Here is a 26591-nt window from a genome sequence, read left to right on the forward strand (position 1 = left end):
GTCAGTATCTAGAGACTGTGGTGAAGTATTCCCCTCAACTAGGAAATCAGGATGCCCTGAGAGAGCTGAACTAGAAAGATGACCTTAGAAATAAATCTGAAATCTGCGACATTGTTGCAAAGGGACAAACACCACCTCTCCTCGCCTATCTGAAGCCATTCTCTTCTCCACTAGCTGTTCATGCCTCTGGATAAGCTGGTCTTCTTTCTCCTCCCACTTTTGTCCTTCTGTTGGATACTATTCTTGCAGCCTGGAATACAAGGCCTCCTTGTCCTCTCTGTTCTCATCAAGACTCCTCTTCCGGGCTGGGGGTGTGGCTCAAGCGGTAGTGCGCTCTCCTGGCATGCGTGTGGCCCCGGTTCGATCCTCAGCACCTCATACCAACAAAGATGTTGACTCCTCTTCCTCCCCAGGGAAGCTTAGCTTCTCCTTTTCCACAACCCAGCCCAAATATTGCTCCTTCCCCCCCTCTCCCGCTGCATTTTTCAGTCTTGTAATTATTTCCTTAATTAATAACCATTTATTCATCCTGTTTCTTTTCTGTTGGATCTGCAGTGACTTCAGGGTCATAAAAGTCACCTCTGGATGTCAGTTTACTAGGCACAGACCTTGCATGTCTGTGCATGATTCTCAATAATTGTCTGTCCCTGCAAATGTCTTGCCGGTTCTTTGATTCTAGCAAGTTACTTAGCTTTTGTGAGGCCCGTTTTTCTCACCTGTAAATTGGGAATAATAAAAATGCTTGCCTCCTGTGGTCATCGGGAGGAGTGAGTGCGTAGATTCGTGTCCCAAGTGTGGAGCGTACTGCTGGGCACAGAGAAAGTGCTCAATTAAAGTGTGTTCCTGGGGAAGTATGGGATGTGGGTGAGTGTATCCAGGGCCCACGGGAATGTCACTTGGTGGGGGGCCACCGTGGGCTGGGATCTTGGGCAGATGCACAGTACTCCACTTCAGTGCCTCTGACTCTTCCCATTTCCTGCTCCAGCTCTTCCCTAAAATCAGACTCAAGTTGAAAAACCAACTTCAAGTGTGGCTGTGGGTACCTGCATTTGAGTGTGGGAAGAGAAACTGTCTGCTAGTGGGTAAATCGTCTTCAGAGCAGGAAAAATGACTTCAGGCTCAGACTCCCAAAGGCCACACCAAATGCTGCACAAATTCACCTCCTTCTGTCTCCCCAGCCTCTATCCCAGGCCCTGCTGTGGCCTGACCCTGAGAAGTTGCAAACCAATCTTGATTGTGCTCAGATAAACAGGTTCCTATCAGTCCGGGAGGCAGACCCCAGGGCTGGGGAGATGATCTTCCTTATTGACTACATTTGGTTGTGTCCTGATCAAAAATGACCAAGATACTGGTGGGAACAAGCAGTCTCTTGTCAACCCAAGAGACCCCCTGCACAGCTGCAGGATAAAAGGTTCTATGTTTTGCAATGCTGGGGATGGAACCCAGGGCCTCACGCCTGCTAAGCAAGCACCCTACTGCTGAGCTACATCCCCAGCCCTAGAGGGAGGCTTTATTATTGAATAATCATCAAGCCAGACTGTGCCACATCTCACAGGTAACGTGTTAAAGAAATCATAAACTTGGAAAGTAATCCTACTTTTTTTTTTTTTTTAAATATGCAGCCAAACACTGCAGTATTCTGAACTCTCTGGTTTCATGCTAACCTGCCCTGGGCAAGAGCACTTGACCTTCTCATTTAGGATACATTCTAGTTCATTTTAGACTTGCCTGCTAATGTGGGTACCCACTGTGCTGGCCAATTGCCCATGCCTGGAGGAACAATAAAACTTCTCAAATTTTTAGACACAGGTGGTTACAGTTTGGAACAAAGAGCTTGAACAAAACCCCCACAGTGACAGGGAGGTAGGGACAATGTCTTCCTTGATATTTACATTTCAAAGAGATGGAGTGCAGGCCCTGGCTGAAAAACATTCGTGGGTCAAACTGGCAAGAAGTTTGTTTAGCCTTGGAAAAGATTGATAAAGTGCAGTGTAGACATGAAAGGGAACTCTGTTTGGCCATAGAAAGGGGGTGTACGCTACAACGTGAATGAACTTGAAGACCTATTGCTGAGTAAGAAAGCCAGACACAGAAGGACTAATATGGTATGATCCCACTTACCTATGGAACACGGAGAATAGGTAAACTCAGAAAGAATGTAGATTAGAGGTCATTTGGGGGCTGGGAAGAAGGAAGGGAGGGGAAATTATTTCTAAACAGGCCTAGTATTTCTGTTCAGGGTGATGAAAAAGTTCTGGAAATAGCGGCGATAGATGCAAAGCTATGTGATGTTCTTCATGCCAGGAATTATACATTTAAAAATGGTCAAGATGGCCGGGCGCTGTGGTACATGCCTGTAATGCCAGCAGCTCCGGAGGAGACTGAGGCAGGAAGATCCTGTGTTCAAAGCCAGCCTCAGCAATTTAGTGAGGCGCTAAGCAACTCAGTGAGACCCTGTTTCTAAATAAAATATTTAACAGGGCTGAGGATGTGGCTCAGGGGTTAAGCACCCGAGTTCAATCCCTGGTACCAAAAAAAAAAAAAAAAAAAAAAAAAAATTAAATTCTGCCTATGTACTACAGTAAAAAAAAGGCACCCACAAAATTTACATATATCAAAGGGACAGAAGATATAGTAACAAAGAACTGAAGAAAGGAAGTCAAGGGTGGCACATTCCTATAATCCCGGCTACTCTGAAGGCTGAGACAGGAGGATCAAAAGTTCAAAGCCAGCCTTAGCAACCTAGCAAGATCCTGTCTCAAAAAAAAAAAAAGGCTGGGGATGTAGCACCCTCGGTTCAATCCCCAGTATCCAGTGCCCCCAAATCAGTGGTAGAGTACTTGCTGAGCATTCGGGAGCCCTGGATTTTATCCCCAGCATGGAGGTGGGGAGAGAGTAGGTTTCTTTTATTTTTACTCTACAAAATTCTCCTGCCGAACTGTCCCTTCTCCCTGAATGTATCCTAGGACCTGGTCCCCATTCGCCTAGTCCTTGCTTAAAAACACGCTCGGGGCTCCATCCTACCTGCCCCCTCCCCCACCACCACCACCCAGAATCCTCTAGGGCATGCTCTCCTTGGCTTCAGCAAGGAAGTAAACTTATTTGGTTGGACTCAAAGTGTCCTTCTGGTTGTCTTTGGCTCTTGGGCTTCAATATCCCTCTCCCATGAAGTCTCCACAATCTGCCTGGGAACCTCCCTCTAAGTATAGCTGGCCTTCAGGACCCACAGGGTCCACATCTGTGGATTCAACCAAGCAACCCAACAGGGGTCAGAACTGTTCCAAACTCCCCCAAGACCTTTCCTTGTCAGAATTTCCTGAACCATGCGGAATAAAAACTATCTGCAGAGCGTTTACACGGCATAGGTATTCCAGGTGATCTAGGATGGCTTCAGGTGTACGGAGGGTGGACATGAATTTGATGGAGCTATGCCATTTGATATAAGGGATTCGATTGTTACCGATCCAGGCCCATGTTGCTGATGTCACAATAGGGCAATCACCGAAGCCATGAGCTTTGAAAAAGAGGCAAAGTTTATTTTCAAGGTGGCTAGGCATGGAGATGAGAGCCCAAGTCTCAAATCTGCCTCCCCAGGATAGGTTTTGGGGGTGTTCATGGGGTAAAGAGTGGGGTGATTGAAGGCGTGAGGGAAGGTGACTGGAGTTGAGCAATCAGTGATCTCTGTGGCTTTTGGAGGGAGCACATTCAGAAAACCCAGGGAAGAGTGTGTGGCCTCCTGAGGTCAAAGGTCACCCATCAGATACCTGCAGAGACCCAAGTGAAGTCAGCGGTTTTGACAAAAGTGGCCATCGAGTCCTGGAAAAATAACTTGGGCAACCCTTATCATCCACACCCAGGAGATGTCACAGAGGTCACCTACAACAGAGCTAGCAGGAGACACACAGCTCAACCCTGTGACCTTCGAACTTAGTGATTTGTAAACACAGTTTAAAGCAAAGAATCAAAAACAAATGCAGCTTGGGGGGTTTACCTCAGGTTTCCCTGGGCTTCCCAAGGGACAGCTGGGGACACAGCCTTTCTTCCCTGGTTTGTCTCTTCTCCCGACGACGACGACGGGGGGTGGGGTGGGGGGCTGCCTTCCCCTCCAGCCCTGCTCCACAGGTCACAGACTGGGCAACTGGGCAGCTTCTTCTGTCTCCTTCCTTCACCAAGTCCCTGTCTGTCCTGCAGTGTGTGTCCCCACACTGTCAGAATGCACACCCTGCTGAGGGTGACGCGCAGACCTGGGTTTCGCGGGGCCTGGAGCTTACACTGTTTGGAAGCCAGCCCTGTTTTAGAAAAAAGAACACCCCAGGAGCAGCCCGTTAGGTTCACGGGGTGGAGGGTGGGGAGCGAGCAAAGCAGGGGGCTGGCCCGGGCCTTTCCAACCGAAAGGCGGGAAGTCCACTTCATCAGCTGAATGGCACCGGTGTCTCTTCCCAGGACCCAGTAACCTCCGCCAAAGCAGGGCCCTGGCCAATTCTGCTCCAGTATCCTTTGAAAATACTGCGAGGGTGTGTGAGAGCCTCAGGATATCTACAGGGATGTCCACAGATATCCTGCCGGATCCACTAATCCCCGTCCCCTGCCCTCTTGCTCCCAGAGTGTCCTGGAGTTACCTCACTGCGGACCCCTCCCCTGGTTAGCTTGGTCACCTCATTTAAACGCCGTCACTTTGCTTTTCCCTCCTGTCCACATTACTTCCCACCCTCGAACATATTCTTTGTTATTTTTTTTTCTTCAAGTTTTTTACTTTTTTCTTCAAGGAGCAAGATCTCCGGTCCCACTAGGATGTGGACCTTCTGTTTGACTCTCTCGGTCCGCAGTAGGCACATAGTAGGCCCTCCTTGTATTCCCATGAGTGAATGGATGAATGGGTTCTGAAAATGCGAAAGTTGAGCTGACTTTATTTTGCATGTGGGGCAGACAGGAATCTTTTTGGGGTTTTGGGGGGTGGACTCTGTTAGGCTGCATCAGGACCCCCCATATTCTAATTCCTGGAACCTGTTGAATGAGTTCCCTTACCTGGACAAAGAGGCTTTTCCAAGGTGATTAAGTTAGGAAACTCGAGATAAAGAGATTATCCTAGATTATCTGGCTGAGCCCAGTAAAATCACAAGAATCCTCAGGAGAAGGGGGCAGGAAGGTCAGAGTCCCAGAGAGAAAATGTGGCAATGAGAAGCAGGGATTGGAGTAAGGCGGGGTCATCAGTGAAGCAATGGCGGAAGCTTCTAGAAGCTTCTGGAAGGTGGAAAGGGCAAGGAAACTTCTGCGCTTTTCAAGGAAGGCAATTCCTCCAGCTTGGAGGAAAGAGGAAGAGGTGTCTCCACATGGATGTGGCCAAAAGCTTTCAGTGGAGAACTGCATTTCCAGTGGTGACTTTTCTCAAAACTTGTTCAACAGAAGCGATTCCATTGCACACGGCTTAATGCTTAATTGATGCTACAGGGAAGAGCGTGTGGCCTGTCTTGAGACTTACCCCCACTTTGCTTTACCCGGCTACACGCTATGGCAGGAGGAAGGGGAGCCACCCTCTCCCCCCCCCCCAGGGTCCTCTGTGAAGAGGCTTCCTTTTGCTGATGTAGGCTCAACACTATATTGATCCACCCGATGGACAGTACGCTCCTGTTTTCATTTTCTTGGCCACATTGTGAAGGGTACGATGGAAAAAAAGAAAACAGTAAATATATTTTTACTGTGCGACTGACAGCAAAGCCCGTATGCTTGATCAATCTGCGGTGGCTTAAAGTCCTTTAATTCTCCCCCCCCCCCGACCCCCCCGCCTGGTCCCCCACCCCCTTCTCCTGTGATCTGTGCTTGGGAAGATTCTGTTTTGGTATAAACTTGAAATTTTCATCTGGTTGCCAGGCAACAGAGGCCATGGGGGGGAGTATCTGGGCTCTGAGGTTGACCTGCCCAAATCCCAGTGTGTGTAGGAATCGTGGGGGGAGCAGGTTAAACCCTGGGGCACCCAGGTCTTCCCCTGCACCAGGGCTCAAGGTCAGGGGCGGGAGAAGGGCGCAGGAACTGCCTCTTCATAGAGGTGACCTGTGACAGCAAGTGGTCTGAAAAGTACAGAGGAACTCGGGGCTGGCTGCTTAAACTTACAAAAAAAAAAAGCGGAGGAAATTAGAAGGAGTGTTGGACCTGTTTATTTTTCCATTCTATTCCATTCCATCTCCGTGTATCGGTGTATTATCTCATTTATTCCTATCACAAACCGATGCAGTCCCAACCACCACCACCTGCTTTATGCTGAAGGAAGGGAGGAACAGAGACGTTGGGTAATTTAATCCAAAGCTGCACAGTTAAGAAGTGCAGGAGCTGGGATTTGAATCAAAACAGTCTGGGTGTCTTAGCAGCGTGGATGCCGCACAAGAATGCAGTTTCTTGGGCTGAAACAGACATTTACTAGATATGGAGCTGGCACAAGCTATCTGACCCCCTATGTCTCAGTCTCCCAGGCTTTTACTGGGGAGAATCAGTCAAGTCTGGAATAGCAACATGCTGATGAATTTCTCTGACCTTATCCTCATCCTTAAGCATGACTGTGAATGATATAAGGCCAAAGCATTCGTGTGAAGACTGGCTTTTTATAATTGTTCCCCATCATTTTCATTAGCTAATATATATGTGTGTGTGTATTTTTTTGTTCTGTTAGTGGTAGTGCTCTACCACTTGGCTACACCCCCAGACCTTTTTATCTTTTGTTTTGAGACAGGGTTTTGCAAGTAGCTGAGGCTGACCTCTAACTTACAATCCTCCTGCCTCAGCCTCCTAAGTGGCTGGGGTGATTATACCACCGTAACTGGCAAATGAGCTAATACAGCAAGCTAATACTGGAAAGAGTTCCCTGACTCTGCTCTGTCTCTGATCTTCATCTTGAACAGGACCTTGGACATGAGGCTCAGGGATGGGTGTCTAATTGGGGGTGTCTGGGTGTGTGTCTGGGGTTACTGGGGATTGAATTCAGGGGCACTCGACCACCGAGCCACATCCCCAGCCCTGCTTTGTATTTTATTTAGAGACAGGGTCTCACCAAGTTGCTTAGGGCTCCACTTTTGCCGAGGCTGGCTTTGACCTCAGGATCCTCCTGCCTCAGCCTCCAGAGTCTCTGGGATTACAGGTGTGCACCACCGCACCCGGCCGGGGGCAGTTATCTTGTAATTTAAAAAGCCAAATGTCTAAAGTGGTTTTGATAATCAGGAAATGGGGGTAGCTGTCAAAAGGCCCACAGGGTCCAAATGGCCATGTTCCCTCCCCGGCTGCCTCTGGTCTACCCCTCTAGAGCAGGGATGGAGGGTGTAAAACATGGCTCTTTAGTCTCAAATCGGGCACTTTCTGGTTGCCATCTTTAGATCCCCCCTGCCTGATTGGTAGAGGCTTCTGTTTCCCTCTGACCAGCTGGACTCCCACCCCTTCCCTTCCCTAGTCCAGTAGCCCCCCTTTACCAGCCTCCTGCCAGCCCTGCCTCAGAGCCAGCTGCCCGGGGGCACCCAGCCTGTGAGGCCGCCCTCCCAGCGGGCAGAGGTGTGAGACGTTCCCAGCACGAGCCACAGAGAAGACAAGAGCCGGCCGAGTCGAGTCCACTTTTTTAATATTTTAACCATAATGCAAACAGGCAGATGTAGACTTCTGTTACATCCCATAAAATCGGAAGATGGGAACTATACAGAAGAAGAGCATGCGCCGAACTCACAAAGGGCACGGGGTGGGCGTCGATCCTTGAGGAAAGTGCTGGGGCGAGCACACAGGACACGGGGCAGGTTAGCAGCATTGAGAGCTCAGAGGTAGGGGCATCTGAGTTCCTGACAGCGTGTGTGTGTGTGTGTGTGTGGGAGAGAGGGGACCCCAGCTCCGGCCACCTCCCCAGCCTCCCCAGGCCCAGAGTGGACACCTACGGGTACAGCCGTGCACAATGACCCGTCCAGCTCTCTGGTCCTTGTAGAAAACCACCTGTGAGCCTGGAGTGGGTAATTACAGTCACAACCACAACACAGTGACAAAAATGATGGGGAGCACAAGGGGACCTCAGAGCCAGCGCAAGACTGCACCAGGCTGCCAGGGGCTTCCTTAGAACGGACACCCAGGACAGAGCATCTTAGCAAAACAGAGCCCCCCATCTTTCTGGTGCAGCGGGGGGCTTGTGAAGCTGTGTAAGTCCTTCAATCTCGGTTTGGCAGTGGATGAAGACCTTCTCCCAGAGGTCTATAATGGGAAGGCCTGGGGTGGCTGGTAGGCATCCTGTGGTCCCCGATGTCCAAGAGCCGTGGTTCTCAGCCCAAGCGGTGCACGACGCTGCCTGCACAGGCGACAATGAACACTGTGCAGTGACCCATTTGGTTCTCATGATTGGCGGGAGATGGATATTAGCAACTTTTGGGTGCGTGTCACCAATGCTACTCAACATCCTATGACGCCCGGGATGCCACCGTCATAAAGAATGGCTGAGCCCCAAACACCCATAATGCTGAGGTTGATGGGCTCAGGACTAGAGTCTCCTGGAGGTTCGAAGCCAAATCTGGGCACTTGCATGTATGGAGTCGTTGTCGAAGAGACTTTAGGAAGCAGCATGCCAAGGCATTGTCCCCTGCCTGCCAAGGCCACCATGCTCATCACTGAATTAGATGTGCCTGCTTGACCAGAACCATTTAGATATTTCAAGGGACAAAAAGAACTCATATATACGCTAAGGCATGTAAACTTGGACCATCTCCCTTGCCAGTATTACAGGTTGAATGCCCCTTAGGCAAAGTCCTTGGGAACACCGGTGTTTTGGATTCTAGATTTAAAAAAAAAAAAAAATTGGTGAAATATTTGCATATACATAATGAGATATCTTGGGGGGTGGGACCAAGTCTAAATAGGAAACTCATTTAGATTTCATATACGCCTCATATGCATAGCCCGAGGGTGGCTTTATACAATATTATTAATAGTTTTGTGCATAAATTGAATTTTCCATTTGCACTGTGGTGTGGTTGCCCAAAGTTTTGGATTTGGGGGCATTTTGGATTGGAGATTCGGGACGCTCAACCTGTAACGGCGAATGGACACTGAAGGCTACCAGATCCTCCTGTTGGAGTCGCAGAGGGTCTGGGGGAAAATGATGACTGCTTGGATCCTCTGTCCACAGGTGGGGACCGGGAGTGCACTGAAGAGGGGCCAGTGAGAGGAGGAGAGGGGACCAGGCCAGCGTCAGCTCCTGAAAGCCCAAATCCACATGACGGGGACCATTGGTGTCGAGTCCTTGGGAGGCGGCCAGCTCTCCGCCCCTCTAGACCTCCCAGCCTGACTCCTGGCCTTGAATTTTGGAGCCCAAGGGGATATTCGATCCTGGAGACGTGGGGAAGACTCCTGCCAGCAGTCCTGGGTGGACTTGATGTTTTGGCTTGGGGGCCAGACTTCTTGCTGGAGACCCGGGGAGTGAGGTGGAACCACTCCAGGAACCGCGACTGGACTGAAACTCGACCCCGGAGCCCACTGGGCTCCGACGGCTGCCGGTGGGGGGCTGTGGGGGTAGGGCAGGCAGCTAGCTTGCCCGCCCCGGCAGGAACCATTTGCACCCCCCAATATGGGTCAGAACAGCACTGCCTTGTTGTGGGCTTAGGGCACGGACCTCCTTGGAAGCCCAAAGCAGGTGGCTGCTCAGAGCGGTTGGCAGGAGGAGCCTCCGTTCCTAGGCCGGCATCTCCAGTTAAGAGTCCGTTTTCTCTGTGCGCACCTGGGCCCCGTTGGACCCTGGAAGGGCTCACTCTGGACCTGCAGAGAGCTGGCCATCGGGTCAAGGCTGCAAACTCATCTTCCCTGGGAGCCCGACCTTTTCACAGCTCCAATTTTTTTTTTAATCCTCACTGTCCAAAGGGCATCCGGTCCTGCTGGTTCAGCCCCTGGACTCTGTGTATCATTACTACAGCCTCTTGTCTGGCTCATGCCTAGGTGACAGCAACCGTGGGTCCGCAGTTCAGCCATGCACACTCTAGCCTGTGGTCAGAACCTTCTCTGGCAACATAATTCCAATCACCTTCATTTCCCTTTGGGAAAGACACCCGTAAGGACCTCCCTGTCACCCACTAGACACCATCTGAGCCCCTGCTATGCCGCTCACCTCGCCCCGCCGTCTGGTCCTGGCCACCGTCCCAGGGTTCCCCCTCGGCAGTTCGACCTGGCTCTGCCTCCAAACCAGCCCCGATGCACCCCACACTCCCTGCCTACGCCTGCCTCGCACTCCTCCTCCTCCCCCGCGGCCACTCTTGTCTTCCATTGTCCATGGCGAAATCCCACGCACCCCCCACGCCCCAGACACGCACATCCATCCTGAGGGCAGCTCCCTGCACACCGGATTCTAGCCTTCTGCAGGGCAGCAGCCACACTTTGCTGATCTCTGTAGACACTTCTGCACCCTGAGGAGGCCAGGCGTGGTACCAATAAGTGAGAAATCAAAATTCGTGGGCGTTTGGGCCGGGTGCCGTTCCTGGGCATCGTCTCAGGATCCCCTTGTTGGACAGGAGGATCTACAGACGTGGAAAGGTCAAGTCACCACGGCCACCTACTTAAAAAGGGGCATCATGGACCAGGTCGCTTCTAGAACTCCGTTTTGGTGGATCTTAAGTGTTTCCCCTTAAAAAATAACAACGACAACAAACAACCCCCAAACCAAACCAAACCAAACCAAAACAGAACGCCTGGCTGTCACCCATCCAGGACACCAAGGAAGGGCCTCTCTCCTCCCAGGGGGCTTGACGGTGTTCTTCCCCACACGAGGTGTGGAGCTGTGGTCACAGTGGGGACGGCAGGGCCTGATGTGCCTGTGTCTCTGTTTCAGGACTATCTCATGAGCTTCCTGGACAAACCCACTTTTATGAGGTGGGTTATGGTCAGAGCTACCAGTTTAGCAGGGAGAGGCAAATAAAGGGACCCCTACCTGGGTAACCCTTTGGTTTACCCACTGCTAACCTGTGTCTTGCTCCTCTAGTTGGTTCTGGGGTCCGAACTAGATGCCGCCAGCAGGGGGCAGCATCCGCCCACCCTGGATCAGAGCTCAACCCACAGTGGTGGCTGCCTCTTCCCGGGCTAAGCAGTAGGGTGGGGCTCTCTGGGGTGGGAAACCTCCGCCCAGGAGAAAAACACATCAGCTTGGTCTCCTGTCTTCTAACGGGGAGTTATGAAGCTGTTTGTGTCTGAGGTTAAAAAAAAAGAAGAAGAAGTCCTGCTTGGGCAGAAGGATGAATGCTGGTTATATGATTATTTTTCTGGACTCTCTGACAAAACGAAAAGATGTTTCCATCTGTCCCCGGCTTCTAGAAGGGGAGGGGTGTACAGGCGGCAGGTGCCGGGCGCACACTAAGCGCTCCTCATTCAGCAGCGGAAACTTGGTTTGGAGAGGGAAGTGGTGACGGATTCCTCTTTGATGGAGGTTGACCTAATCATTGGGTCCTGGGGAACTAGAGACATCTTAGAAAGTGTCCCCAAGGGTTCAAAGGGTTGGAAAAACCATTTAAAAATTGCCCGGGAGAAAAGCTACGAGGAGCCCAGCCTCAAGCTGGCAGGACTGAAGGAGGCTGGAGTTGGCGTGCCTCCAGGTGGGAAAGGGTTGCCACGGGACACCTAGGGCTGACTCTCTGCATCCGTGGAAGCCTGAACCGGAGAACCTGGGATTAACCGGAGGCGGGAGAGATTAGCACTGGGACAAACTCCAGATGCCAGGGACACCCATCGGGGCGCCGGGGAGGGTGGGCAAAGATGAGCTGTGGCTTGGGGTCTTGATACCCCACCTGTGAAGCCCTTCCCCACGGGGCCGCGGTGGTACTTTCTCTCTGTCCGCCCTCGACACTGAGCATCAGGAAGGCAATGTCCTGCATAGGACCTCAAGGGGACAGAGTTCTTCTGTGGGACAAAACAAAACCAACAGGACAGAAGGCTAGAATGGACCCACCACTGGACGCTGGAGGGTGGGGTGGGGGTGGGGGTCATGGGATTTGGACTTTGACATGGATTTTAGCACTTGAGTGTGGAAGGGACTTCCCTCCGCGTTCACCCCGAGGGGGCAAACTCTGCAGGCCACCTGCCCTGAACCCTGCCAGAGACTTGGCTACCCATTTTTTTTTTTTGGATCCGAGTGGAAGGTATTATTTATTTGCCAACATTATCTCGGCAGGTTCAGTAATCCGGAGGCCAATTTTAGAAAGCAGAAAGCCCCAAGGTACCTAGAGAAAAATCCACAGGAGGCCTCCGTCCACTCGGATCCCTTTTAACTGACCTCGCCATGTATTTTAATCCTAAGGTAAAGCGGCAAGCCCCATTTGGAGGAAAAAGAAAATAATGACCACTGTATTCTCCTTTGACGGAACACCCACGCCGTGAAATGCTAGGCTCATCCCATTCGTCCCTTTCAGGTCGGTGGCAATTTGATTTGGGGAAACTTGGGACAAGCGACTCATCCGTATTAGCCAAGTGGGAAGACGGTATGTCCAGCAGGTTCCCGTGGACCGCAGGGCTCTGGGCCTCACGGATGGGATCCCTGGGAAGGGCTCGATGAACGTGGCCGGGGCAATGCTGGCTGGGGTAGGTGGGCTTGGGGAGGGGGTCTGCCCAAGCCATTGGTGGTATGGGAAGGACTCCGCCGCCTGGCCTCAGGATCCAGATGCATCGACTTCCACGACTCGCCATTTCACGGGGAGACTGTCCCCTCCACCACCACAGCCCCCTCCTCATTCCCTGACCCTTCTTTGGGGGGCCTCAGAGTGTTTTAAGGGACATCAGCGCAGACCCTCAATTACAGACACACGAGGATTCAACATGGGCCAGGGGCACGTTTCTTGGCACCAAGGGTCTTTCACGAAGGCAGTGGACGCAGGTCTAAGATGGACAGGCTCGCACAGGCAAGAGGACAGACGGAGACCCGGGCCCGTCCCGCGCATGTCACACACATGACCAAAACGTGGATCGTGAGAAAGGAGGGGGACTCCAGAGGGACCAGCTCAGAAGGCTTCTGTCCAGAACCTGCAGCCTTCCCAGGGGACAGCAGAAGACAGACCCGAGAGGAGCAGTGGCCACGATCCGGTGGTCTCATGCACCCGCGATTTGCCCTCGTTGTCGGCAGGACAGCAGTGAGGTGTGGTTTCGGGAGAGCCACCGCAGGGTACGAAGGCGTCGCGTCGCGGCAGGAAAACTCAAGGAGCAGACCCAGGGGGGCCGAGGAAGCCACGGGGGGGGGCAGGAACCCAGAGGAGGACACCAGGACACAGCAACAGGACGAGAGGCAGAGCGGGGACCCGGGGGTCCTGGAGGAAAGGTGCAGCCGTGTGTGCGCCCGTCGGAAGCCCGCAGCCGCCCCTGTGCAGCACTCGGGGTGGCCGCCTGCTGTCCCTCTAGGCTGGAGAATCCACTTAGGAGCTGAAGACCCTGGGGAGCAGAGGAGGGCGGGCATTAGTGTCACCGGAGCTGGGGGAGGGCCACCCAGGGACTTCTGACAATCAAGGAAGGTGTGATCTTTTACAATCATTCATTTATTCATTTTTTGCTGTACTTGGGGTCGAACCCAGGGCCTCACATGCGAGGCAAGCGCTCTACCACTAAGCGATTTTATAAATCTTTCTTTTAGTTTATTTTATTTTGGTACAGGGGATGGAACCCAGAGGGATTTTATTTATTTTTTTTCTAATCTGGTCTTCTTTACATTGTTTTTTTTTTTTTTGTACTAGGGATTGAACTCAGGGGCACTTGACCACAGAGCCACATCCCCAGCCCTTTTTAAAATATTTTATTTAGAGACAGGGTCTCACTGAGTTGCTGAGCGCCTTGCTAAGTGGCAGAAGCTGGCTTTGAACTCGAGATCCTCCTGCCTCAGCCTCCTGAGCCCCTGGGATGACAGGTTATGCCACAGCACCCAGCTAGCTGTGAGGAGGGCGTGATCTTAAAGGCGGTCACATGAGCCGAGTGGGCACAAAGTATGTCCAGAGAGAGGTGCCTCGTCTCAAAGAGCAAACAGTAAAATTGCCGAGTGTGACAACCGAGTGCGAGTGTGCCCATGTGCTCTGGGACGGCTGGATTCCTGCCTATGTCAGGGCACATGGCTGGGGTGCGGGGAGGGCATGGGGCAGAGAGATTGCCACGAGGCTGCCGTGTCCTGGAGTTAAGGTAAGGTTACATGCTAAGATGTTGCCCCTGTCTGTGTTTCCAGCCATTTCTAGGGGGTGAGTCAAACTGCCAACATTCCAGCAGTTGGAATTTGCACCGAGGAGAAAGCCACTGTCAACCTGGTGCAGAGTGAGAGCCACCACAGCCGTAGGGGGCACCCCAGGCAGATGCCGCGTGCTAAGCAGGGTCTTCAGACCTCCCTGGACCAACCGCGGTGGTGCCCCAGGTCCCTAACTGCACAGAGAGCAGGTCTGGGGCAGCGCGGGAATTTGCATTTCTAACAGGTCCCCAGAGGGTGGCAGTGTGCTGCTGGCCCAGGGACCCCACGGTGGGCAGGTCAGCCGTCCCTGTCCAAGGGGACAGAAGAGAGGACGCTGCCTGCCCCTCCCGGGCGGGGCCGACGTACTCATCTGTCTCTTTTTTGCTCTCTTCAATGAAGGCAATGGACTCAGATCTAAGGCGGTTGGTCACTTCGTACGTTCTCAGGGTGACTCCGAAGATATCCTCGTGGTACCGGTTGTCATCCTAGGGGACAGAAACCGCCAGGGAACGGCCCTCAGATGCCAGACAAAGGCTTGCAAAGGGCGTAGACAGGACGGATACCCCCGAGTGGAATGTACCCAAAGGAGACGGTTCCTAGAGACACCAGGCTGAGCCGCGTGTCCCCAGGGAACCTCTGATCTCCAAGGCTCTGTGTCAGCGAGACTCTACCTCAAGGGCAGGGCCCGCTCTAGTCCAGTGGAACGCTGGTGTTGCCATGCGGAAATGGGGCCACACGGCTGGGCAGACGTGGAACCCAGAGTGACCAAGCCAAGCGGGAAGCTCACCGTTCTCCCCTCCCCTCCCTCTAACCTGTTCCTGCAAATTCAGACCCGGGCCAGGCAGGGGTCCCTGGGAATGTCCCAGGGCGGGGAGATCAGCAGGTCGAGGGGAATAAAAGTGGCTGGGAAGCCACCAGGGTGCACCCCGACAGCTGCCCAGAGTGGGCACCCCTTGGGAGGCAAGGATTTTGGAAGCCATGGGAGTGCCTCTGGCGGGGTGGGCAGTCAGGGGCGGGAGGCAGAACCGTCTGGGTGCTGAGGAGGGGCAGTGGCCGGGGCATGTTCAGCCCGCCAGGCCCCGTGCCGGTCCAGTCTCCCTGGACCCACCTGCAGAGCGGGTCTGTGTTTAGTGGGGAAGGGTTTTCAACTGTATCCTACGGAGTCCCGGGGGACCCAGGACAGCGTCCCGGAGGATCAGGGCAGAGAGACGGGGGTAGGGCAGCTCCGCAGCTCTGCTCAGACACACGCTATCAGAAATTCTTTTTTAAAATCTCCCTGGGGTTTAGCATCAGATTTAGAGCAAGGGCTTCTTCCATAAACCTGTCGATCACTGCTCATTTAGGAAAGCAGAGGAAAGGAGGGATCACACCTAGAGATCTGTAGGGGTCTAGGACTGGGTTTTATTTGGGGAAGTTGGTCACATGGTTAGGACTTGGCTGATTGAGCCGTCACCAGTCTCTGCCCAACCTTTGGGTGTGTCAGGAAAAGATCCTTCCTTCAGGGTAGACGCAGCTCCATGCCAAGGTGCATGGTTTAGAGAGCTAAGCATGGGGTGGCTTTCAGACCTCTGACTCTCCCTTGGACAGATCTTTTTTGTTCAGTGTTCTACCTGTACAACTGCCCAGGGCAGTTTTGCAGCTTGGTTCTAGAGTGAGCTCTGTCACTCACTCACCCTCAGCCTGCTGATGAATACGCCGGCATCCTCCTCCGAGAGCTTCCCCTGCTGGGCCATGATGCGCTGGACGGCTTTGAGGACATCGGCGGCCATGGTGACATCTCCACACACGTAAATGTGGCCCCCTTGCTCCTTCAGGGCTCGGTACACGGTCTCGGCCAGCTGATCTTGCAGGACATCCTGCACGTACTTCTGCAGGGAGGGGAGGGTCTGTGAGGAGGGGCAGGGCTCTGGGAGGCACAGAGTGTGGCTCCGGGGCTTGCGGGATGTTCCCAGGGGAAAGGGGCCAGGAGCTGGGAAGAGCGAAATGGGTAAGGTGGAAAGGGGGTCCCCAGGGTGTGAAGGAGCGACTCCCCATGTTGGGGAGAGAGAGTCCCAGAGTCATCCCCAGGAGGCATTAGCCATGAGCCTCTCCCGTGGCCGCTGCTCACACGCGGGTGTTAACATTGGTACCCACCGCGGTGCGGCAGGCACCCCAGGCCGCGGTGCCAGAGAATCCTCAGGACAGAGGGCAGGGCTGAGGCAAGATGGGGGTGGCCGGCCTGCACCTCTGCAGAACTGGCTAAAGCAGAACAGCTGGACTAAGAGGTGGGCTGGGAGCGGGGAGAGGGGCACAGGGACGTCTCAATGGCCTTCACAGGTTTGTCTTTAACTGTCCTGGAAACTCCGCGCCAGGTGAGACTCACATTCAGTTGGAGCCTCCCGGGTGCCATTAAGATTGACAGACTTCCCAGGAACTGCTCTGCATGCCCGCCAGCCACAGAGGCCCGGCCCCCTCCCTGGACCCCTGGGGACATCTCTAAGACCCAGCAGAAGCCTGGGCCAGTCCATTCCGATTGGTACTAGGACCTCTGACGGGCGGTTGACTTGTACTTTTGAAATAGTTTGTTTGTTTATTTATTTAAAACTAATTATTAAAAAGTGGTGGTAAAGTATGCAGAATATACAATCTACCATGCTCAAGTGCGTGATTTGATGGCATTAAATGACATTCATCGTGTCGTGCGGCCATCGCCACTATCCAGATGCAGAGTTTTGTGTCACTCCAATGGAAACCAGGCCCCCGCTCCCTGTGACCCCTCCTCCCTGGTCCTGCACCTTCTCGAATCTGCTTTTGGTCTGTGCCTCTCCTGCTTTGAGCATTCCATGTCTGTAGAGTCCTATAATATGGGCTGCTAAATATTTTAAGTAGATGCCCTCTGCGGGGTTTCTCACGTGCGGAGCCAATCCACAGCGGGGGATTCAGACAGGGCAAGGGGGTCTCTAAGACAGGACTTGCCAGGGTGTGGACGCGTAGGAGTGCGTTGGTGGGCGGGCGGGCTTACCTTTGGTTTGTCTGGCTCCCGGGAGTAGGCCGTGTACAGCTCTCGGAAGACCCCTTTGTTCTTGGCCTGTAGGGTCTCCTCCCTGTAGATGTGGTCTATCTTGGATTGCCGGCACCCGAAGACCAGGACCATGGGGCAGGGACTCATTCCTGGGGACCGGGAAGATCTCATGTCACTGCCGGCTCTGACACCTGATGTGGTTCGCATCTCCCTTCCCTGGCTCCTGGACGACTTAGCAGCCTCTACCATCAGGCAGCGCTAAGAGCCCAGACTTGAGCTCCAACACCTGGGTCCAAATCCCCGTTCTGTGTGACAAAGCACAACCAACTGCACCTCTAAGCCTCAGTTTTTCCCTGTGCACAATGAAACCAGCGGTCCCCACCCCGTATTGACAGGAGAAGGACACCAGGACCTTGTTCAGATCCCAAAACCTGAGCGCGTGCTCTACTCCCTTGAGTAAATGCTGCAGCATTTGCATAGAAACTGTGCAGATCCTCTGGATGATGTATGCTACGGCAACAGTGGGAATGTTAGGGAAATAGATGTTACCGTATCTTTTAGGGAATTACAACAAGAAAAACAGTCTGCACATGCTCAGTTCAGAGGCAATACGTCTCTTTGGGTATTTCAGGCCTGTGGCTGGTGAACCTGCAGATTCAGAGCTCATGGAATGGGCCGAGGGTGGGGCGGCCGTAATAGTAACAACTACCTCATGGAATGACCTTGAGAAATAAGTGTGCAATATGAAAACTGGGCACACTTAATGAATACTTTATAAATGTTAGCTTTTCTGCAGGTCAGTGTTTTCTTGGGCAGGTCTTGATTTTTGAGTTGCTTTTCTGTTTGGTTGGTTGCTACCCACCCAGCGCCTTCCTTCAGGTTGAGCACTTATTAGGCGCTCAAGGACTCCTTGTTTGATCAGGGCCACGCTTGTGGGGTGTCTCCTTCTCCCCCAAATGGAACTGTTACAGCTCTCACCAGCAGAGTCTGCTCTTGAATAACAGTCCGCGGGAGAATCACACCAACACAGCCATTTGATAAGGACGCAGGCTGACCCTGCTTGAATTTTTATGAGGGGCTGTACCTTAAATGATCACAGTGCCGCTCCTGGGCATGGGATTTCAAGCCACGGAGGCCATGCCGGGTGGGAGATTTGTTTGGCTGCCTTCCCCCCACCCCTTCCAGGCATCGAGGCCTGGGGAAGCTGCCCGCCATTCCCTGGGGCTGCTGAGACTCAGGGTGGAAAGGAAGAGGCTGCCGGGCTGTACCCCACCTTTGTGTTGAATGTCAAATTGCCGTTGCTGCCAGAAGCTTCGGAAAGGGGCGATGCCAGTTCCTGGGCCAACCAGGATGCAGGGGACCTGGGGGTTTCGGGGCAGGTGGAAGCTGGGTGCACTGGGACAAGAAGAGAAAGTCAGAAGCTCTGCTGAGGTCAGATCCCGTCCAGGCCAGCGGAGCCTGAGGTAGACCAGGCGTCCGTGTCCCGCAGACACGTAGAGCGACTCACTGCTCTTCACCTGGGACCAGGGAACTGGGCTGGGAACCCCTGGTACCTCCACCCACGAGATCTTAAATCAGAGCTTAAAGAACCACCTGGAGACGTTAAACCTGAAGATTTCTGGGGATGCAGCGAAGTTGGGCTCAGGACTCTAATTTTGAGATGCTCCAGGGGATTTGGAAAATGGTATGTGGACTGAGTAGGAACATCCTACCCCCAACAGCTGAGAAGAAGGGTTGGCTGAGGCCACCGTTCAGGGAGAGAAACTGCTGAGGGAGGAACCGCTGTGCCTCACAGGTCGCAGCTCTAAAACTGAGTTGGGGAGGAAACGCCCTAGTGGATGGGATGGCTGGATCTTCTCCACCTCTAAGAAATTGGGAACCGTTTGAAGGTGACCAGAAGAATTTGGATAGACTTTTCACCCGTCTGAGATGTCTGTGCCTGGTTGCCCAGCATGCAGAGCAGGAAGCACACTTGATAAATATCTACAGTGTTGGCTTGACCTTGCTTAGGGGGCACACTTAGCTCCACGTGTGGCTCAGCCTTCAGATCCCGTTACCAAACAACTTAGGGCGATGCGGGAGGGAAACTGGTGCTGATCCCGTCCATCCCAGCCCTCAGGCTGCTCCCCCGACTCCAACTTGTAATGTCAACATGCAGAATTGGGATGACTGTTCGTCTTTCGTCCTTGGCTACTTACCCCCGCACGAAACAGGGGACCACTTCTCCAGCCTGTATCCGGTTGAGCCAGGAGGAGCACACACCATGGTGAACTGGTCCTTCTCCATCTAGCGGGGAAGCAAGATGTTCTGGTGCATCTACCCCTCCCCCCGGCAGCACGGCCTCTCCTCCCTCCAATGCTAGAACGCTCACAGGCTGACCCCATATTTCTGCTTTGGTTCCCTACTCGGGACCCCCTCCTCTGAAGGGGAAGAGGAGACGGTAGAGCCGAAGTGAGCTCACAGCTGCACGCCTGCTCCGGGTTCTGCTGGGTATGGGTGAGTCACATTCCATTCCCATCCACTGGAAGGACCCCCCAGGGGTGGTCTGGGTGGCTCCCTGGGGTCCGGGTTACAGAGATCTTCAGATCATGGAGGGACAGCATAGGGACAGAGGTGGGGTTGTCTGACCCAGCTGGGCACCTGATACAGCAGAGCACCCCCCAGGGAATGGTGGGGTGGCCTGTTCTCGTTGCCGTCTTGGGGTGCGAGGAGATGGAGCCTCCCACATGCCCGTCTGGCCTCTCTCCTAACTCTGCCGAGGCTTGGTTCTGCCCCAGGACAGTTTGCTTGCCCTGCGGGGATTTGGGGGTTGGCCTGTGATTAGTGGTTCAGGGAGAGACCACCTCTGGAGGTCTTGGGGGGAAATGAAGCCCAGGGCGGGGGACGCTGCCAGCTCCTCTGCCCACCTCGGGTGTGGTAGGAGACGATGGCCACGGTGAGGTGCACCTCGTCGGGGTACATGTCCGGGGAGGAGCTGATGGAATAGTAGCGGGGCTGCAGCAGGGACAGCTGGGTGAGGAGCAGGGTGGCCGGCATCTGGATGGACGGGAACTCCTCCAGCACCTCCACCACGGTGGGGTTCTTGCCCCATTTCCACTCCTCGTACTCCTGCAAGCCCTGCGCCAAGGAGAGGGGAGAGGCTGAGACCAGGGAAATAAAGAGAAGGAGCACGTGCACAGGGATCCCGCCGCTCCAGGATCTGACCGCCCGAGGACCTTATCAAATAGACACCATCTTCGTCCCTGTGGGCTGCCGGGGGAGGGGCTCTTTTTATAAAGATACTGATCCTATACACCGGGGAGAGCCCTCTCGACTCCGTCACTTCCCAGAGGTCCCATTTCTTAACGCCATCACCCTGGTATATGAATTCTGATACATTATTTTTTTGGGGGACAGACAATTTCAGACCATAGCAGGCATTTCGATTATCCCCATTTTACCGATGGGGACATTGAACGTGACAGAGGTCCTGTGGCTACTCAGCGACGATGGCTGGAATTTGAATCTTAAGCGTGGAGGTGGGTGGCAAACCTCATCCTATGCGCCAATCCTGACCTGCCCCCTGTGAGATAAGAATTGTTTTTTTTTTTTTGAGGGGGTGCTGGGGATATGGCTCAAGTAGTAGCGTGCTTGCCTGGCATGCTTAGCACCACATAAAAATAAAACAAAGATATTGGATCCACCTAAAGCTAAAAAATAGATATTTTTTTTTTAAAAAATGTTTTTACTTTTTTAAATGGTTGGGGAATAAAAAATCTAAAGGAGAACAATACCTTATGGCATAAGAATATGGTACGATAAAATTCACGCCAGTGTCTGTGAGTGGTTGGAACACGGTCACATCTGCTCATCTACGCAGCTGTATGAGGATGGCAGAATGAACAGTTGTCACAAAGACCCAGTGGGCCATGAGCCTACAATACTGATTACCTGGACTTTTACAGGAAAAAGTCTGCCAATCCCTGCTCTGGGCAGCCTGGCCTGAGACTCTGTGCTCCTGACCGTGATACTGAGTCCCGACTGGCTGCAGCAGGTGCAGAAGGCAGGCTCGAGATTTGTTTGGTTGCCGAGCCTGGAAATGCATCCTTGGAGAGATGGCCGATTTCAAGATGGTGACAGACAGCCCAGGAAAAGCAGGCTGGGGTGTGGAGGACCGTATGTGGGAGCATATTGACAGCAAAGCCCGGTGGTTCCCAGGGAACACAGGAACCTGGGGCTCCTATATCCCAGATAATGGCCCTGGGTGGTTCCTTGTTGTTGATATAAGAGACTCAGCTTCTGAGACCAGGGGTAAGGCCAATACAAGGGCTTTGTGTAACGCACTCCTGAAGACCCTCTTTGCCTTATCAACAGAGCATGGCATCCTTGGGAATGCGCATGTCCAGCCTACAGCCTCGATGACATCCAGCCACTGGAGTGCAACTGACTCAGAGCCCCAGATGGACATATACCTGCAAATGACATTCATCACCAGTTCTGGGCCACGTCTGGCTTCTACAGACTGCTTCCAGCCCTTGGAGAGTGGTGTTCTATTCAGAAGAGATGGACTTATACATATGGTTGCGTTAAGTCCTAACTTTAAATAATCCTGTGCAGACGGCACAGCCTCTGGTCCCTTCTCATATCCCCTCATTAATTACAACATTTAAATAAAAGTTTTACATGGACATAGTCTAAAAAGTTAAATAAGTCTGCCAAGCTTATGATTAAAAATAATGGCCTCCCATTCCCCTGCTTCTGTACGTTTCCAGCTCCCCAGAGGTAGCCACTTATAACGCTTTATCTGCTTCTTCTGAATGATGTGCACCTGCTAACTAGCCTTTTTCTTGTGCCTGCCATTCAGTCCCGTCTCCTGGACAGCAGAAGAACGCCAACTCAAGGAGCCTGGGTGGTCCTCCTCGGCAGGATTCTTACTGAGCAGGATGTGCAACGGCTAGGGGTAGGTGAGTCCATGGTGTTTCTAAGCAAGAGTGGTAAACTTGGTCACCAGAGGCCTCTCTGTCTAGTCATTCTACCTATAGCTCCTCTGCCACTCTGTTCCTTTTTCTTCCAAGCATGGGCTAAAATGGTGCTCCCAGAAGTTCCAGATAACAAAGGCAGTTGGCAGAAGGTGACACACAATTTCCACGGTGGCCAGAGAACTTTGAACATCAAGGGGATTGCTCTTGTTCTGTCAGGCCTCAGGACAAGGGGAGGGGGTTAGGCCTAACCCAAAGTGGACAGGCCAATATGGCGGCCATATGCAAATAAGAAAATGGTAACCATGGCTCAAGACTGCCATCTGCTGGAAGACGGTTGGAATAACAGCTTTAGAGTTCCCTAATACTGGGAGGGGAAAAGTGCCCCCTAGAGGTGTGCGGAGCCCAGGGACCCACCTTGCTGAGGACCAGCAGACGCTGTTTCTCTTTCTCGCTGGTGGCCAGGGAGGCAAACTGCTGCAGCTGCAGGGGCGTAGGCGGCGTGGTGATGTCCAGGTAGTATTTGAAGGCCTGGAAGATGGTGCAGGGCGGGAGGCGGGACTCGTCCTTCCAGTTGCTGATGATGCCTGGGGGAGGCACAAGGAGTGAGGAGGCCGGGGAGGGCTGGGGCAGAGGAGGGGGCCCGGTGGGCAACCGGTGGGCTCTCCACCTTGCACACCTCCACAGGCCCGGGAGACCGGCTGGGTGCCTCACGTGCGCAATTAGGCAAACGAGGCCAAAAATTAAAAAATAAACATGAGCAGAGGAGAAGAATATCAAACAGGCGGAGCCTGAGACAGGCGTCGATTCTGGCTGCACCTGTGCTCTCCTGGTGTCAGTTCTCACCCCCCGGAGGGGAGTCGGGACTCAAATGACGTGCATGACTAACACGCACCCAGCACTTTCTACCTGCCAAGCGCTCTTCTCAGCCCTTTATGCTATTAATTCATCTAACCCTCATAGCAACCCCACGGGGTGAGTGCTCTTATTATCCCCCGCTGAGAAAGGCAGAAGCAAAGGGAGGTTCAGAGATTTGTCCCAGGCCACGCGGCCCTTAAGGGTGGAGTCAGGGAGTCTCACAAGTGTCGGGGTCTTGTTCTGAGTACCGCCTTGCACGGTCAGCCCTCCAAATCCTCAGCCCCTGCATTCTGTGGATTTTACCGAGGACAGAAGATATTTGCTGGGAATTTTTCTGTCTGTACCAAACGTGGACAGACTCCCCCCTCCCCCCTTGTCATCATCCCATATGACCATATGCCACAATAACTATTCCCAGAGCATTTGCATTGTATCAGATGTCACCAGCCATCTAGAGAGCATTTAAGGTATGCAGGAAGAGGAATGTAGATATCGCGCCCAAACGACTCCACTTTACATACTGGACTTGCGCATCCAAGTGTGTCTATGGGTCTGGGTGTCTAAGGGTGGGGGTGGGTCCTGGATACTGAGGTATGATTCTTCCACCTCCAGGGACTCTTCAGCCCACCTGTGCTCCTGAGATGAATCACTGAGACCCTCTCTGCCTTTGGAAAACCCCCAACAGGTTGGAACCTGATCTAAGGACGCCATGGTTCTGACTGGCCATTAAGCCTCCCGTAGGACCTCTGGATCCCGAGAGGAGTCTGACTTGGACGTTAGCTGCTCTTCACTCGGGGTACTGCAGCTATTTTGGAGGAACCCCTTCTCCCACTGATGAGCCACGGGCATCTGCTCCGACAGCCGGGCCAATGTGGGGCGACCACGAGAAAGGGGGCGTCTGTCTCAGAAGCCCTCCCTCCCTCCCACCTGGATCAGTGAGTGGGAAGGGCAACGTGTCTCCTCGTGCCCCCCAGCCCGCCCCCACCCCATCTTCCCCAGGAAGGGTTAGGGTCCCTGGGAGCATCACCCAAAGCTGTGTTCCGCTCTTCCAGCAGCTCCACTTTCACCATCTGGTTGACAGGGGGTGCGTCCTCCAGCCGCTCGATGAGGGCGTTCACGAGGTCCTCGTGGTTGCCAGGGAAGACGCCCAGGTGGTCCCCAGGCTGATACTGGAGCTCCTGGTTCCCATTGGTGTGGAGACGCACAAAGATGGTTGAGCGGCTGGAGGGGGGGTCAAGGGCGAAAATAGGGTCAGGGCCACCAGCTTCTGCCCTCTTTCTATGCTTCTCTCTGTCCTTCTTGGCCCCGATTCCACCTCCTCCGGCTTTCTTGGGGACCGTGCCCACAAGGACCCATCACTGTACACCATAGCTCTTATCCAGCTCTCCCAAGAGCCCCTGGTTACAAGTCCGGCGAGTGCTTTTTTGGACTCATCTGCATTAAGGAAGCCGTCCTGGCCGTACCTCTGGCTGGTCCTGCCAGGTTGCTCTTTTTCTTAAAAATTTTTTTTCATACTAGAGATTGAACCCAGGGGCACTTAACCACTGAGGCACATCCCCAGCCCCTTTTTGGTATTTTATTTAGAGACAGGGTCTTGCTGGGTTTCTTAGGGCCTCGCTAAGTTGCTGAGGCTGGCCTTGAACTCGTGATCCTCCTGCCTCAGCCTCCTGAGCCACAGGCATAAGCCACTGCACCCAGTCCCAGTCTGCTTTGAGGGTTCCTTTGCATTTCCCTCTGAACGCTGAATGCTAGAGCACCCCAGGCTTAATCCTCACACTTATTTGCTCCCCTGTCTCCCTGCCTTTGTGTTAACTTTTCTCCATTTCCCATCCTCTGACCCAGAGAATCATTTACTTCCTCCTGAGGTTGGCGATCGGTCCCCTTTTTTCTTTTCTGTTTTATCCATAGCCGTATCCCTGTGCCTAGGACAGCATATGGCACATACAAAGTTCCCAAAAAGTTATCTGATGAATGACAGAACCTCAGACTTCCAGGGTGAGTCTGTCGCCGGACAGACCCTGTGCTCAGCGCCAATCTCTCCTAGGAATTCCCAGCTCCATCCTCTTCTACAACCAGGGTGTTCATATTGTCAGGGAAAAAAAGACCTGGCCTTACGCTCGGGTTCCTCTCACTCCTAAATTCACAGAGGTCATAAAATGGCGAGGTCTGAGAAGCACACCTAGAGAGAGGCACTTTTACGCCTGCCCCGTCACGCCCTTTCACACTGATCTTTGCATTTGAAGTCCAGAAAGCCTGAACTTGAAGAATTCTCAGAACGTCATTGTTTTGGTCCTTTGAAAAGTTTTAGTGCCGGTGACCCTGCCCTTCACCTGATCCCTGCAAACGCTGGGACAGAGAAGAAACCTTGGGACATCAGATCCCTCATACTCAGAGCCGCGTTTGCTTTCCAAATCCGCTCCTCCTCCGAGGCCAGTGGCTTTCGGTTGATAGGGATGCTGGATTCAATCTGAAATTCCCCCCGTCTCCATGGTACGTAAATCACACTCCAATAGACCAATGGGACTCGCTGCGTAGAGGCATTTCTTGGCACAACCAAGAGCCCCCTTTGTGCTACAAATAGCCACCGTTATTAAAAACAGCTGAGCTGACACATTTTTTGTGTGTGTTGATGAGGGGAATGTCCAGTGTTTTCTCGAAGCCTGGCACCCCTGTCCTTACTTAGTAAGATGGGAGCTTGTGGTCATAATCGTGAATGGTACTGATAGGGCCTGGGGCTCCTCTCTCCTTTCAAAAGCAGGTCTCATCCTCTCTGGAGCAGTGATCTTGTCAAATTATATGAACGCGCATGACTGATTCTCCCGAGCTCCAAGACCTCATTACCTAGCCTCGGCAGCCAGGGAGTGAGCAGCAGCCAGCAGCCAGCAGGGGGCGCTGTAGGCTTCTCTCCTGGGGACCTCCTGGGATCCAGCAGAGGAAGCCTTTTGAAAGGCTGCCAGATCAGTATCTGCTTTCTTCCGCGACCATCACGATTTGCACAAGATGACAATGCAGAGGACCTGAACTTGACCAGCCGGCTCACGCTCCCAGTCACTTTCCCCAGGTCCTCTTGAATGTAGCAGAGGGTAAGGGGTAGGAGGAAATGAAAGTAGCTGGCCCAGGCTCTGCCCAGCGTGGTGGGATTTTAAGCAAAGGGGCTTTGCAGGCTCCTGGATGAGATCACGGAACTGAATGGCCACATGGCCCAGGGTACTTGGAGGGGCTGGGTGATGGTGGTGGGTGGAGAGCAGGTAGGGTGGTCAGAGAGGCTTCTTTGTGATCTGACATTCGAACAGAAATTTGAAAATGAGAAGAAGTGGGTCCACAAAGATCCAGAGGGTTCCGGGAAAGGGGGATGGACGTGCAAAGGCCCTGAGGCAGAAAAAGGCAGGAGCTATTCGAGGAAGGGAAAGACAGCCGGAGGGTTTGGAGAGTGTCAGGGCCCAGATCTTGCAGGCCTTGTCACAGTCTGTCATGGCAAAGAGTCTAGAGGGCTCCCTATGCTCAGTGGCCAGGCTGTGAAAAGAAGGGGGTGACATGCTTCAATTCAGGTTTTTAAAGACTCGCTCAGGCTGCTGTTTGGAAAACAGATCGCTGA

At 53.1% G+C, this 26591-nt stretch overlaps 1 protein-coding gene across 1 annotated transcript in view; it reads right to left on the bottom strand.

Moving 5' to 3' along the window:
* Positions 1-11965: 11965 nt before the first annotated feature.
* Positions 11966-26591, bottom strand: part of Nos1 (nitric oxide synthase 1) — a 144965-nt gene continuing 130339 nt past the window's right edge. Inside the window, exons 22-30 of the mRNA XM_076854826.2 lie at positions 24024-24217; positions 22556-22725; positions 20087-20297; positions 19379-19466; positions 18454-18575; positions 17181-17329; positions 15853-16047; positions 14546-14664; positions 11966-13404 (exon numbers count right to left, since the gene is read on the bottom strand). Coding sequence (XP_076710941.2) covers positions 13389-13404; positions 14546-14664; positions 15853-16047; positions 17181-17329; positions 18454-18575; positions 19379-19466; positions 20087-20297; positions 22556-22725; positions 24024-24217 — 1264 coding nt within the window. The 3' untranslated portion in view covers positions 11966-13388. The remainder of the gene's footprint in view (positions 13405-14545; positions 14665-15852; positions 16048-17180; positions 17330-18453; positions 18576-19378; positions 19467-20086; positions 20298-22555; positions 22726-24023; positions 24218-26591) is intronic.

This window comes from Callospermophilus lateralis, chromosome 1, assembly GCF_048772815.1.
Source record: "Callospermophilus lateralis isolate mCalLat2 chromosome 1, mCalLat2.hap1, whole genome shotgun sequence".
Lineage (NCBI taxonomy): Eukaryota > Metazoa > Chordata > Mammalia > Rodentia > Sciuridae > Callospermophilus > Callospermophilus lateralis.